Source organism: Cucurbita moschata, unplaced genomic scaffold, assembly GCF_002738365.1.
Source record: "Cucurbita moschata cultivar Rifu unplaced genomic scaffold, Cmos_1.0 Cmo_Scf00004, whole genome shotgun sequence".
NCBI lineage: Eukaryota > Viridiplantae > Streptophyta > Magnoliopsida > Cucurbitales > Cucurbitaceae > Cucurbita > Cucurbita moschata.
Window position 1 is genome coordinate 4,787,612 of NW_019268520.1, and position 13,526 is coordinate 4,801,137.

Genomic DNA, 13,526 nt, shown 5'->3' on the forward strand with positions numbered 1-13,526 from the left:
TTTTTTATTTAAAAAAGAAAAGGTCATGCATACTCATGTTCAAGTCAAACGCTTATTCATTGACCATAATATTTAATAACATAATAATTTTTATTAACACCTTAATACTTATTAAATATATTATTAAACGTTCAAATCCCCGACCAAATAAAAAATAAAAAATTAATAGTAAAAAAGAACATCCAATATTTTTTTTAAAATAAATATAACAAATAAAATGGTCAAAATTGGAGAGCTTATGAACAATATCATATATGCATGATTTAAATCTTAATATTTTTTTAATTATTTTATAATTTTCACAATTTAGTCGTAAAATATTTATAAAATAATATTATTTAATTTTAAATATTAAGATTGACGTATATAAATTATATAATTAAAAAATCAATTCGAACCTCACCGCTACGAGTAAAAATGTAGATTTAAATAATTTTTTTAGACGAAATAAATGATATTTGATTAGAAATAAAAAATAATAATATAAAAACAAAATGTATAGAAAGTTGAAGAGGAAATAAAGATCAAATGAGATAAATTTATTGTGAAGTTGCAAGAAAAACATGAAGATTTGATATAATAATATGATGGTGTTCTTGTTGATTCAAAGCATATGAAATTCTCTCTCAACCAAACGGTGTACAGAGAAGAACAAGTCAGGCAGTTAAAAACCAGCAATATTGCGAGGTGTAGTCTACCCGCGCCAATGTACAATAATCCATCGATGAAAGAGAACAATGGAGCTTACTCTCCTACTTTCATGGAACATTCGCAATCCTCTTCGTCTTCCATGGACGATCAACCGCCAAAGAAAACATCCACCATTCAAATATCGAGTAATTTCTTTAATCAACGCTCTCTCTTCTTCTCTTTCTCTCTCTCTCTCTTTTGATCTCATTTTTTTTTCACGAACACGATCTTGACCTCGTTAACGTTCGAGGAAAGTTCATGGCATCAATCTGACCTTTTCGCCTTTTTTTTTTTTTAAATTTCTTTATTCGATTGCCGTTTTCGTTCTCTTAGATAAGGCACATGGAAATCGTCTGTTGGCGTTGTCCTACATCCGTTTCGTTCTGTAAGGTTTCCAGAAGATTTCTCATGTTCTATTGTCGATTGCCTGCTTCATTGGCTCAGAAAACAGGTAGCGTTTTGTAGTTTTGTTTTGGATTTTGTTTTCTTCTTGCTTGAGTTATGGTTTTGTTTTTGATATTTATGAAGTTTGAATGTCTCTGTAATCTCAACCAGATTGGACAAGTGTTTGATATTATGGCTTAGAATCTCTGACTTTGTATTTCTTTTCGTTTTATGGTGTTTGATAAAACTCAGAAACGATGCTCTGTCTTCAAATCCCTGACTTCTATCTGTGATGTAATGTTTAAAACATGGAGTGTATATTGAAGAATTTTGATGTGTTGCCTTAAAGAAATGATGCTGTGTTGCTGTATCGCCTTTTTTTTTAATCTATTCTGTCATCTGCAAACATGTCACACCCACATTTAGGTTGTGGGGTTGATGGTAGGATGATGTAGAATCACAATTCATTTGGATTAAGTTTACGTTTAAGCTCAACTATATGCATTATATAGTCAAAGCCATGTCCTTAACTTAGCTATATCAATAGAATCCTCAAATGTCGAACAAAAAAATTGTGAGCCTCGGAGGTGTAGTCAAAAGTGACTCAAGTGTCGAGAACAAATTATGTATTTTGTTTGAGGTCTCTAGAGAAGGAGTTGAGCCTCGATTAAGGGAGGTTGTTCGAGGGCTCTATATGTCTCAAGTGAGGCTCTATGGTGTACTTTGTTCGAGGGAAGGATTGTTGAGGATTGTTGGCAGGGAGTCCCACGTTGGCTAATTAAGGGGATGATCATGGGTTTATAAGTAAGGAATAAATCTCCATTGATATGAGGTCTTTTGAGGAACCAAAAGTAAAGCCATAAGAGCTTGTGCTCAAAGTGGACAATATTATACCATTGTGGAGGTTTGTAATTTCTAACAGGTTGATGATAGGATGATGTAGAAGCACAATTCGGCTGAGCTCAAATATATGCATTATATAGTTATGGTCTTTTCTTTTTTTCATGGTTCATTTCTTAGCTCTTTGTTCAATGGAAGAAGACACAAAATTTTTCTACACCGTCGTAATATTCCCTTTCCTGCTATAGGAGCATATTATTCTTGTAAATGAGTGGATAAGCTATATGCTTGATGCCACTGCCCAGCAGTTTTCAACCATGAATTCACCTTCAGAGAAAAACAACAGAGATTATGCTGGACTCACACTCTCAAATATAGCTGTTAATAGAAGACCATCTGTAGACAGGAATGGTGAGGTTTTCGCCAACAATTATCATTTGCATGTCTGCTCATAAACCAAAAGCAAACATTCAATTCTCTTACAACATTCTCCTGCAGCCAAGCAGATACTGATATTGGCTGGGTGGTTGAGGAGTATTTTCCCTGGTCTAAACTTGCCAATTAATGCTTCTGATGAGGACCTCAAAGCATGCTTATTGGATGCTAATGTCTTGTCCCAAATTCTGAACAAGCTAAAAAAGCCTGGTCCTGCAAAAGAGGTATTGTCCAGCTAGTTTTGGTTCCTTTCAAGTCCTTTTGTCATATCATACTGTTCACTGTTATGAGTATCAGTTTTCTTACACTAGGGAGGTTATGTTATCCATAATTTGGCTTCACGGTCGGACAAGATCAAGAGGTTCCTTGAAGCTGTAGCCGACATGGGGATACTGAAGCTTGACAACGCCGACATTGAAGATGTAATGTGTTCTTATTAAGAAAATACTCTCATATATATCTATATATATCTTCTTGTTCTCACTCTCATTCTTAGGTGTTATTAAATTTCAGGGATCTATGGACTCTCTTTACAATTGTTTATGGTCAATTAGAGCATGGACTAACAACCTGGGAGATAGAGATAGACCTTTGGCATGCAGCTCACCTACTAAGTCGGAAAACAATCGTGTTGACGCATCCTTACATGAGCCATTTTCTCCCATGTCTGGAGAAGAAAGGAGGAAAGTCTTATCTGAGTCGAAATTTCATCGCACACTGAGTAGTCCTGTTATGTCAGGTTTGATTTTGACAAACATCAACTATATAAATGTAGAAGATTTCTGTTGGCCTCCAAACGAAGAATTCAGCTCAACATGGATTTTATTTGTTTATTATTTGGAAACCTTGAAATTCAAAAGTACAGGCACTTTGGTCTAATAAACAATTTTTTCAAACAACAGATCCATTCGGTGGATCAAATCATCAAGTTGGCCATAAGTTCCACGAAGTGTTTCAATTAAAGCAAGGTCGTTATGCTGATCTTCCGGCTGCAAAAATTTCAGAAATGATGAAATCAAATAGTCTAGACGTGAGTTCTTCTGATCCCTCCACCATCCCACCCCTTGTTTTTTTGTCTAATAAGCTTCATATATGATTCAGTTTGTGTATAGTCTTTCAGTGACATATATTGTTTATTTAACTTTGATGCACTTCAGCATCTCTTAATGCAGAATGCTCCAACGCAGTCACTTTTGAGTGTGGTGAATGGAATTCTTGATGAAAGTGTGGAGAAAAAGAATGGTGAACTTCCTCATGTATGGCCATGTAATTACTTTATAATATAAATTGTATTGTATGCGTAAGAACTTAGCTGTTTGCATATTTGTTGGTCATAGTTTTTTTCTTAAATACTCACTCCCTACATTACTTTTGTTTTTTGGATAGCGTGTGGCATGCCTGTTAAGAAAAGTCGTTCAAGAAATCGAGCGCCGTATTTCTACTCAAGCGGAACATCTTCGAACTGTAATCTCATAACTACTTTTAAGTGATTGTTTTTCCATTTGAATTATGCTTTGAAATTCTATGTCATGATTCGGTTTATCCAGCAAAACAATCTTTTCAAGGCTCGTGAAGAGAAATTCCAGTCTCGAATAAGAGTGCTTGAAGCACTTGCATCAAACATTAATGAAGAAAATCAGGTAATATCATAATTTTCACATCGTCTCCTGGTGTTTTATTTTTCTTCAGCGTGTTCCTAGCTAACTTTAACAAACAAAAGTTTGCCTCTTGACCATATTGAAAATACATAGTTTCTTATTTATATCTGGCTTTTGCTGCTAAGTATTGCGTGCATTCCTACTTAAACAACATACCAGATTCTTTTATGAGCGTTTTGTACTTGAGGAAACACTCACTGGCCGAAAGCTTTTGAAATTGCAGCAACTTGAGAAGACAAAAACAGAAGAAAAGAAGAATTTTTCCAATGAGGACATGACTAGGTTGATTAAAGAAAGAGATGAATTTAAAGCAGAGATCATACTCTTGAAGCAAGAGATGGAAACAACTAAGAAAACATATGAATTGCGTTGCTTGCAAGTGGAAATGGAAAATGGTGAGGATATGAGTAGGTTGATTGAAGAAAGAGACGAAAGCAAAGTAGGGATCATGATGTTGAATCAAGAATTGGAAATAGCTAAGAAAACAAATGAATTACGTTCTTTGCAAGTAAAAACGGAAACAGATGAGGATATGGCTAGAGTGATTAAAGAAAGAGATGAAGGTAGAGAAAAAATCACAAAGTTGAAACAAGATTTGGAAAGAACTAAAGAAATGTATGAATTGCAATGCTTGCAAGTAGAAACAGAAAAAGGGGAGGATGTGAGTAAGTTGATTAAAGAAAGAGATGAAAGCAAAACCGAAATCACAATGTTGAAGAAAGAATTGGAAAAAGCTAAGAACACTTATGAATTGCACCGCTTGCAAGTGGAAGCAGAAAAAGGGGAGGATGTGAGTAGGTTAATTGAAGAAAGAGATGACAGTAAAGCAGAGATTATGAACTTGACGCAAGAGTTGGAAAAGGCTAAGAACACTTATGAATTGCATCGCTTACAAGTGGAAGCAGAAAATGATGTGGGTATGACTAAATTGATTAAAGAAGGAGATGAAAGCAAAGTAAAGATCATAACACTGGAGCAAGAATTGGAAACAGCTAAAAAGATGTTTGAATTGCGTTGCTTGCAATTAGAAACGGAAAAAGATGAGGATGTGACTAAGTTGATTAAAGAAAGAGATGAATGTAAAGCAGAGATAGCAATGCTAAAGCAAGCATTGGAAACAGCTACAAAGACGTATGAACTGCGTTGCTTGCAAGTGGAAACAGAAGGAAAATCTGCTCAATCAATGTTTGAGGAAAGGATTAAAGAACTTGAAGTTCTCTTGGAAGATTCAAGTAACGAAGTGCAAAAACTTACAACAAGTATTGAATCAAAGCAAAATAAATGGAATGCAAAATCAAACAGCTACAGGCGTATGGTAGAATTTCAATGTAATCTACTGCAGGTGTGATGAAATAAACTTTTCATATTTTAGTTCTTTTGAGAGATATTATGACTAATGAAAATGTTTTATGAACCACTTTTAGGATGTTAGATGCTCCTCAGAGTCTGTTAAAGAAGAGGTTTTGAGAGTGAAGCTGGACTACTCGAACGATGTCAACCAATTAGGTAGTGATGATTGTGAGGAAGTTTAGAACTATATTATGTTTAAAATAATGAGTTCTTATGATGAATTCTACCTTCTCCAGGGCTCAAACTCAAATCAGTAGCACATGCAGCTGGAAACTATCATGGATTGCTGGTTGAAAATAGAAAATTGTTCAATGAGCTACAGGATTTAAAAGGTGGAACTCTTGTATTGAATTCCACCACCATTTCTTTTTTTTGCTTTTTGTATCACTTAATCTTTTCCCTTCCATCAGGAAACATCAGAGTGTTTTGTCGAATAAGGCCGTTTTTGACCGGGCATAAAGACAAACGGATGACCATAGAATATATTGGTGAAAATGGAGAAGTGGTAATAGCAAACCCCACCAAGCCTGGGAAAGAAGGTCAAAAGTTATTTAAGTTTAACAAGGTGTACAGCCCAGCTTCAACTCAAGGTCTCTTTCTTTTCATTTTATCGTATAGTCTTGTATATGTAGGATGTTGTAACAGCCCAAGCCGACAACTAGCAGATATTGTCCTCTTTGAACTTTCCCTTCTAGGCTTCTCCAAAGCGGACAATATCTACTAGTAGTGGGCTTGAGCCGTTACAGATGTCTTCATAGCTTTCAAGCATCTTTGCAGTTATTCATTGTTGTGTTGTCTTCATTAAATGCAGGCGAGGTCTTTTCTGATATCCAACCTTTGATACGATCTGTACTTGATGGATATAATGTATGCATATTCGCCTATGGCCAAACTGGCTCCGGAAAGACATATACAATGGTATGCTTCCTTTACATGTTTCAATGATACGGACAGTTTCTTTTGAGCTCGCGCTGATGAGATATGTCGCATTGTTTCCTTTAAGACCGGTCCTAATAATGCTACTAAGGAGAACTGGGGAGTTAACTATCGTGCGCTCAACGACCTTTTCGAGATCTCTCAAAATAGAAGTGGTGCCATTGCCTATGAAGTTGGGGCGCAAATGGTTGAAATTTATAATGAACAAGTCAGGGATTTACTTTCAAGCAATGCTTCCCAGAAGAAATATCCTTTTGAACTATGCATTGTACTCTTATCACCAAATTGCAAGTCATTTTTCTTAAAGTATTTGGCTTGAACCACTGATTTTTTATGATATATTCCAACTTCTTTTATCCCTTGTTTATCTTAATTCTCACACACTGGGGATTTTGACTCATTCCCAACCATTTGGACTTGCGGTACCTGATGCTACCCTGCTTCCAGTGAACTCAACCTCAGATGTTATAGAACTAATGGACATTGGACTGAGAAACAGAGCAGTTGGCGCCACGGCCATGAACGAAAGAAGTAGTCGGTCACATAGGTTAGTATGTTTTGTTATACTCTCAAATGTTCATCTCTATATTATTCCTCTCTTATCTTTCATGCAAACCTACAGTATTGTGACTATTCACGTTCGTGGGGCGGATTTGAACGGTGGTTCCTCATTGCATGGTAATCTTCATTTGGTAGATCTTGCTGGAAGTGAGCGGGTCGATCGCTCTGAAGTTACAGGAGATAGACTCAAAGAAGCACAACACATAAACAAATCATTGTCTGCACTTGGAGATGTCATTTTTGCTCTAGCACAAAAGAGCTCTCATGTTCCATATAGAAATAGCAAGCTCACCCAAGTCCTTCAAAGCTCTCTTGGTATTAACATTAGTTTAATTTGTTCATTTGCATGGATGTGATACTCATTTTGCCAACAAAACTTATAGATAAGTACAAATTTGGATTCTACGCTGCAGGTGGTGAAGCAAAGACGGTCATGTTTATACAACTTAATCCTGATGTGAACTCATATTCTGAATCTTTGAGCACACTAAAGTTTGCGGAGAGAGTTTCGGGAATCGAGCTAGGAGCAGCTCGGAGCAGCAAGGAAGGAAGGGATGTTAGAGAGCTAATGACCCAGGTGAACATGTCTCATCTCGATTTACATTGGAATCATTTACAACAAAATTCAAAACTGTATTCCTGTTAAAGGTGGCATCTCTGAAAGACACTATCAGCAAAAGGGATGATGAGATTGAGAGGCTACAAGTTCTCAAAGACTTCAAGAACAATGTGTACAACAGTAGCAACACAGAGAAGCGCAGCACGACTTCTATGAACAAAGACGTGTTCGGCGGAGTTGCAACAACTCAGAAGCCTTCAGGTGGAAAGAGCTCAGGAGGAGCACAGGAGGAGCTGTTTGACGTGCGCTCGGAAGCCGACTCGCAGCATTTGATGGATGATGTGAGGAATCATAGTGAAGTTATTCGGCCACTAGACATAGGTCAGAATATTATTGAAGGTGCTGAAACATTAGGATTTCCTGATGCAGATTATGAAGAAAGTCTAATGGACATACCTGATGATGCTCTTTCTGTTGAAACAGAAAATGATGCAACTACAGAAAGACCGAAGCTCACTCAACACACAAGACCAGTAAAGAAGTTGGAAAAGTAAGTTGTTTTGTCTTTCAAGAACTTAACCATTAAGAGTGATTTAAGAGTGGTTCTGTGAGATCTCACTTTTTGGTTGGAGAGGAGAACGAAACATTATTTATAATGGTGTGGAAACCTCTCCCTAGCAGACGTGTTTGAAAATCGTGAGACTGACAGCGATATGTAACGGGCCAAAGTGGACAATATTTGTTAGCAGTGGGTTTCGGCTGTTACAAATGGTATCAAAGCCAGTCACCAGACGGTACGAGACATTGGTCAGTGTAGGGCTAGACTCTCTCCATAGAAGATGTATTTTAAAACAGTGAGGTTGACGACAATACGTAACGAGCTAAAGCAGACAATATCTGCTAGCGGTGAACTTGGATTGTTACAGTGGTATCAAAGTCAGACATCGGGCAGTGTGCCAGCGAGGACGCTAGGGCCCCAAGAGGGTGGATTGTGAGATCCCACATCGGTTGGAGAGGAGAACAAAACATTCCTTATAATGGTGTGGAGACCTCTTCTTAGCAAACGCGTTTTAAAACCGTAAGACTAACAACGATACGTAATGGGCAAAAACGGACAATATCTGTTAGCGATTGACGGACTTAGGCTATTACAGATTCATTTCTTACAAAAGTTTCTTAAGTGTTAGAGAGATAGAAACGTGAGCCATTTCATTTGACGAAAGTTTTAGCTCACGGTCTGTTTGATAACGATTTTGTCCTTTGTTTATTTCTTGAAAACCCCAACTCCATGTTTTGCAGGGCCAGATCTACCACTACTCATACTAGGATCTCGCAAAAACAGTCGCAAACTGCTTCAACTACACCGCCAGGATCCAAGGAGCATTCAAGGTCATACTCAGCACCAAGTATGTAAAAGTTCAATATTTCTATTACTTTCCATTAAGTTATTAGCCCTTCTTTTTGTTTAGCAAATGAAAATAAGCTTCCTCTTAGTTTAGAGGAAAGAATAGTTTCATTATTTTCATTCTACTTTTTCTCATAGCTGTGAAATAAATGACATAAAATGATAGTAGTTTTCTCCATGATCCTTCATGTTCTTCTTTTCGTTTACTTCAATATTCTTCTAGAACCAAAATGATTATCAAACGAGGTCTCGGGATAAGTATCCGAGCTCCAAAGAACATTTTAAATGATTAACAAAGATTAAGAACGAGAAGAAATAGATTCTTATGCTAATTTAGGGGTTTTTTTTGTTTCTGGGCATAATGTAATTCTTATTTATATATCTTTAAACTTAATTAACATCAATTAAGCTGATGCTTTGTTACAGGTCTTAAATCTCTAACGGGACATGGTAAAAGATGGCAGTAATTTTACAGAGAACTTTTCTTTTATTCTTTATGTTTTTCACAAGTTTTTTTTTTCATTTCCAATTCTTATTGAAACAAATATAGGTTAGGAAATTAATTACCATAAAGTTTGGTACATAAAAGGCCTCTTTGTATAGTTCTCAAATTGGGATGACAAAAGTGTATAAATGTAAATTTTAAAGAGGAATAGCGTCCTTGGTTCGGGTTGTACGCTCAAGTTCGAGACGATGTGTTTAGAAGATTGCCCGGACTAGCATATCTAAGCTAGTCTACAAAATGTTTATGATCTAGGACTTTGTTACGAACCGGATGTGTGAGTACTTACTGAGTATGTGATCTCGAGTAAAAGAGTGACACATGAATAAACTAAGTCATTATCAAGTGGATATTTTTTATTTTCATCATATTTAAAGTAATCCAAGTGATTATCAAAAACCTAATATCTCTAACCATAGAGACACGTGTCCATGCATTTTGCCACGTGTCGTGATCTAATTGGTAAGTTGAAATTATCTCCGCGTAATGGCTAAATATCCAAGTCTATAAATTAAACTATACTTTTGTCGTCTTCCCGTTTACTTTTTATCTCCCCAAAAAAATATATATTTATATATTGATAATATTTTATTATAAAGTCCAAGCCACGTGTACCGTATGCTTCACGGAACCATGCTAAAATTATAAGACACCGTACACGTGGCGCTTAGTGGTAATCTGACATCAGCCCTTGGAACCTTCCTTCGGAGTCCATGTCCTATCATTAGCTGCCACGTATTTTATTATAAACTTCGTTGTTTTTCTTTGACACGTGGTGAGCTATAAATGGTTTATTGGCACTAGCTTAATATTGGTGGGCTCCACTTTATCGGGAGATTTGTTATTATTAAGAAAAAAATATATCTGATTTAGTCGAATATATTATTTATTAAAAAAATATATATACCTTGGTCTTAATATTTTTTATTTTATACTAAATTTATCAAAATTATTAAATCATATCTGACAATTCTCGAATGACATTATTTATTATTATTTTTTAATTCACATATAAGATTTAAAAATCTAATATCGTAGTTTATAACATGTATGTCCGACACAATAACATACGACATACATGTTATTAAAGGGATGCGACAAGATTTTAATTCATAGACGAGGTGTATGTTCAATTCAGTGGAGTTATGCCGGATTGACCTAGTTTATAAGGTACAAAATAATTTTTATGACACTTCAAGGACCCGACACGATTCGCCCAAAACCTCAATAACATCTATCTTTTTCGTTGGGAAGAGAAGAAGTCTTTATTTACCCGACTCGATGACTAAGATGAAGTATGTTTTGATTATTATAAAATGTTACACCGATATTTAAATAATATTAATATTTACATAGAATCATCATTATTTTATATTCAATTTCATTATTGAGTGGGACGATGATAATGTAATGATTTTGAAGGACGCCCTTTTTATCTTTCACATAATTAAAATATATACCAAAAGAAAAAAAAGTCGATACTTTTGAATTAGTTCGCATTTAAATTACGTGGACAGCATTTTAGATTTGTAAGTTTATATACTTATGAGACAAAAATGTCATAATCATAGGGATCGAGTAAATATTTATTGATTTTTTTTTTAATTTAAAATTTGTAGCTAGCCAACTCATACGACATAATGCAAAAATATTAAAAATATTACAAATTAAAGTTTAAGAATAAGTTTGAAATCTCTCCTATAATACCTAATTTTAACGATTAGGGCTTATGAAGCTAGCAGCACGATACACGGTGTTTTAACATTTATTATTTTGGCTTCTATGAGTACGTACGAGAAATAGCTTAAAAAAATAGATCGTAAAATAAATAAATACAAGATTCAAATCGATAGGGACATTTATTGGTAATTGCTAAGGTGCTTTCTTCGGTATTAATCATCGGCTAGCACTCACCTTCAGGATTAGGGTCAGTAGGGGCCATTTGGAAAAGTCGGGCCAATCGCATGTCAAAAATATAATCTTTTAAATAAAAAAATTGTCCCATCAAAATCCCAATCCTAATCTTAACTTAATTAATCAACAATATATTTATAAATTTATAATATAATCTTTAATTTAATATATATATATTCATTGGAAATGTCTTCCACGTATACATTTTGTGGCTGATAATTTCGCAGTTTTTTAATTATGAATTTCCAAAATTTATATTAAAAAAAAAAAAAGAAAGCTTTTTCTGTGTTTCCCGTTTCTTCTTCACTCACAAATTCAACTAAACTTCCCATTACTCATAGGAACACTCTGCGTTTCTTCGAATTCCGCCATGTTCAACGATCAGGCACCAGCGGTAACTTCCAGAGCCAGCCATGGCGGAAACGACGACGATCAAATCCGTGATATTCATGCTCTGACCTCGCCGCAACCACCGCCGGTGACGGCTAATCGGAACCGCCGTGGTGAGGCCTGGGAAACGACGAGTCAGAGATCGACTTCAATGGCCAGCGAAGGCGGCTCCAGTGAGAATTTCACCTCCATGAGTCGAGAGTTTAATGCTCTCGTTATTGCCGGCGCGGAGATAGGCGATGATTATCGCCATGATCGACCGATTAACGAAGCTCCAAATAACTTGAGCCGAATCAGAGAGGAAGAGTATACGCCAGAGGAGGAGATGAATCCGTTAGCGATCGTACCAGACGGACATCCGTTCGATGATCACTTAGCGCCGTTGGCGATCTCGAGACAAGAGTACAGGAGAGGCGGCGGCAGCGGTACGGCAGCGACTAGAGAGATTTCGTTGCATATGGTGAAGAAGGAGGAAGTGGAGACGAAGATAAGTGCATGGCAGAACGCGAAGATTGCGAAGATTAACAATCGGTTCAAGAGAGAAGATGCGGTGATCAGTGGATGGGAGAGGGAGCAGGTTCAGAAGGCGTCTTCATGGATGAAGAAGATCGAGGTACGTGAAATTGAAAATGGCGCTTTCTCTGTGCATGTAACCTGTTTGAAGAAATGCCTCGTATCGTGTTTGTGAATATTACTTCTTCTGTTTGGTCAAAAAGTCGATTTATAATGCTTATTTGCATTAAACACGTCAAATCTTCTTAAATCTCAATCACTTTTGAACCAAACTTTCCTATGAACTTTTGAATATCTGAGAAAGAACAATTCTAATTTCTTCTTTCTGTTAATCATTCCATATAAATCTAGATTCATTTTGAAACTTCACACATGAACAAGCTGAATTTATGCAGAGATCATTCCATCGTGGTGAGTATAAAAACAGAAAAGAAATCAGCATCTTTGTGTATAACATGGATTGGATTGGATTGAAGTGAAAGTTTGAATTTATGCAGAGAAAATTGGAAGAGAAGAGAGCAAAAGCATTAGAAAAAATGGAGAATGAAGTAGCAAAAGCACACAGAAAAGCAGAGGAAAGAAGAGCATCAGCAGAGGCGAAGAGGGGAACAAAAGTGGCCAAACTCATTGAGATATCAAACTTGATGAGAGCAGTCGGAAGGCCACCAGCCAAGCGCTCCTTCTTCTAAATTCCTCCCTTTCCATTCCCATAATCCCAATGCTTCTGCAATTGATTAAGGACATGGACAAAGCCCATCTCCTTACAACACCCATTTCTTACGCCAAAACCAACATGAAACAGCCTCCTACCGAAACTAAAGAACAGAAGCAATAGCAGAGGTGGTCAATATTTCATCAAATATAAGGCAAGAAGGAGCCTGGTTCGCCATTGTGGATGGTATACAACTTTGTATCTTGTTCTTTCTTATGTACAAATGATACGAACTATTGTAGATGGTAGCTTCAATGCTTAAAACAATTTAGTATTGACTAGAAGCTATATGAAAGCTTATGAATTCAAAGAGATATGGCTTAAGTAGTGACTCTCATGGCGAATACGCCGCCATGAAGTTTTCTCGGTAACATATATCTCCCTTCCGATGCTCAAGTGAGTGACTTCAACCCCTTCATCTTCTTGAAGGGATCCTATCTAATAGACCCTATTAAGATATTTAGTACTAAATTATGGTCATATCTAATAGACCCTATTAAGATATTTAGTACTAAATTATGGTATTAAAGGCAAATATCCATTTATTATTCTTTCTATATTCTTTTAATTTATTTAATTATAAATAGATAACTTTCACAACATTTAGATTTGGTGGATTAACAAACATTCTCATGGTATAAAAGCTCTTTCGGTTTAACAACCTGATCCTTTCTTTT

General features: G+C 36.1%; 2 protein-coding genes across 3 annotated transcripts; both read left to right on the top strand.

The window, feature by feature from the left end:
• Positions 1-724: 724 nt before the first annotated feature.
• Positions 725-9,300, top strand: LOC111441551 (kinesin-like protein KIN-14P). The gene is made up of 22 exons (XM_023078590.1): positions 725-836; positions 1,024-1,141; positions 2,163-2,325; positions 2,413-2,573; positions 2,661-2,771; positions 2,863-3,088; positions 3,252-3,379; positions 3,522-3,605; positions 3,736-3,813; positions 3,897-3,989; positions 4,231-5,349; positions 5,432-5,513; positions 5,594-5,689; positions 5,768-5,947; positions 6,169-6,275; positions 6,361-6,539; positions 6,676-6,840; positions 6,916-7,169; positions 7,268-7,431; positions 7,503-7,963; positions 8,713-8,819; positions 9,245-9,300. The coding sequence occupies exons 3-22, from the start codon at positions 2,199-2,201 to the stop codon at positions 9,283-9,285; spliced, it is 3,963 nt and encodes a 1,320-aa protein (XP_022934358.1). The 5' UTR covers positions 725-836; positions 1,024-1,141; positions 2,163-2,198; the 3' UTR covers positions 9,286-9,300.
• Positions 9,301-11,463: 2,163 nt separating this feature from the next.
• LOC111441356 (remorin 4.1-like) lies at positions 11,464-13,161 on the top strand. Of its 2 annotated transcripts, XM_023078306.1 has the most exons (3): positions 11,464-12,237; positions 12,489-12,548; positions 12,635-13,161. In XM_023078306.1, exons 1-3 carry the CDS (start codon positions 11,605-11,607, stop codon positions 12,824-12,826), a joined length of 885 nt encoding a protein of 294 aa, XP_022934074.1. In that variant the 5' UTR covers positions 11,464-11,604; the 3' UTR covers positions 12,827-13,161. The 2 variants fall into 2 exon arrangements, with proteins under 2 accessions (XP_022934074.1, XP_022934075.1); XM_023078307.1 differs by lacking the exon at positions 12,489-12,548 and having other exon boundaries at positions 11,469-12,237.
• Positions 13,162-13,526: the final 365 nt, after the last annotated feature.

Coding starts and splice junctions, on each gene's coding strand:
- LOC111441551 (XM_023078590.1), top strand. CDS start 2,199: ATGCTTGATGCCACTGCCCAGCAGTTTTCAACCATGAATTCACCTTCA. Junction 3,089..3,251: donor GAGTAGTCCTGTTATGTCAG/GTTTGATTTTGA, acceptor TTCAAACAACAG/ATCCATTCGGTGGATCAAAT. Junction 5,690..5,767: donor TGAGCTACAGGATTTAAAAG/GTGGAACTCTTG, acceptor CCCTTCCATCAG/GAAACATCAGAGTGTTTTGT.
- LOC111441356 (XM_023078306.1), top strand. CDS start 11,605: ATGTTCAACGATCAGGCACCAGCGGTAACTTCCAGAGCCAGCCATGGC. Junction 12,238..12,488: donor CATGGATGAAGAAGATCGAG/GTACGTGAAATT, acceptor ATATAAATCTAG/ATTCATTTTGAAACTTCACA. Junction 12,549..12,634: donor GCAGAGATCATTCCATCGTG/GTGAGTATAAAA, acceptor GAATTTATGCAG/AGAAAATTGGAAGAGAAGAG.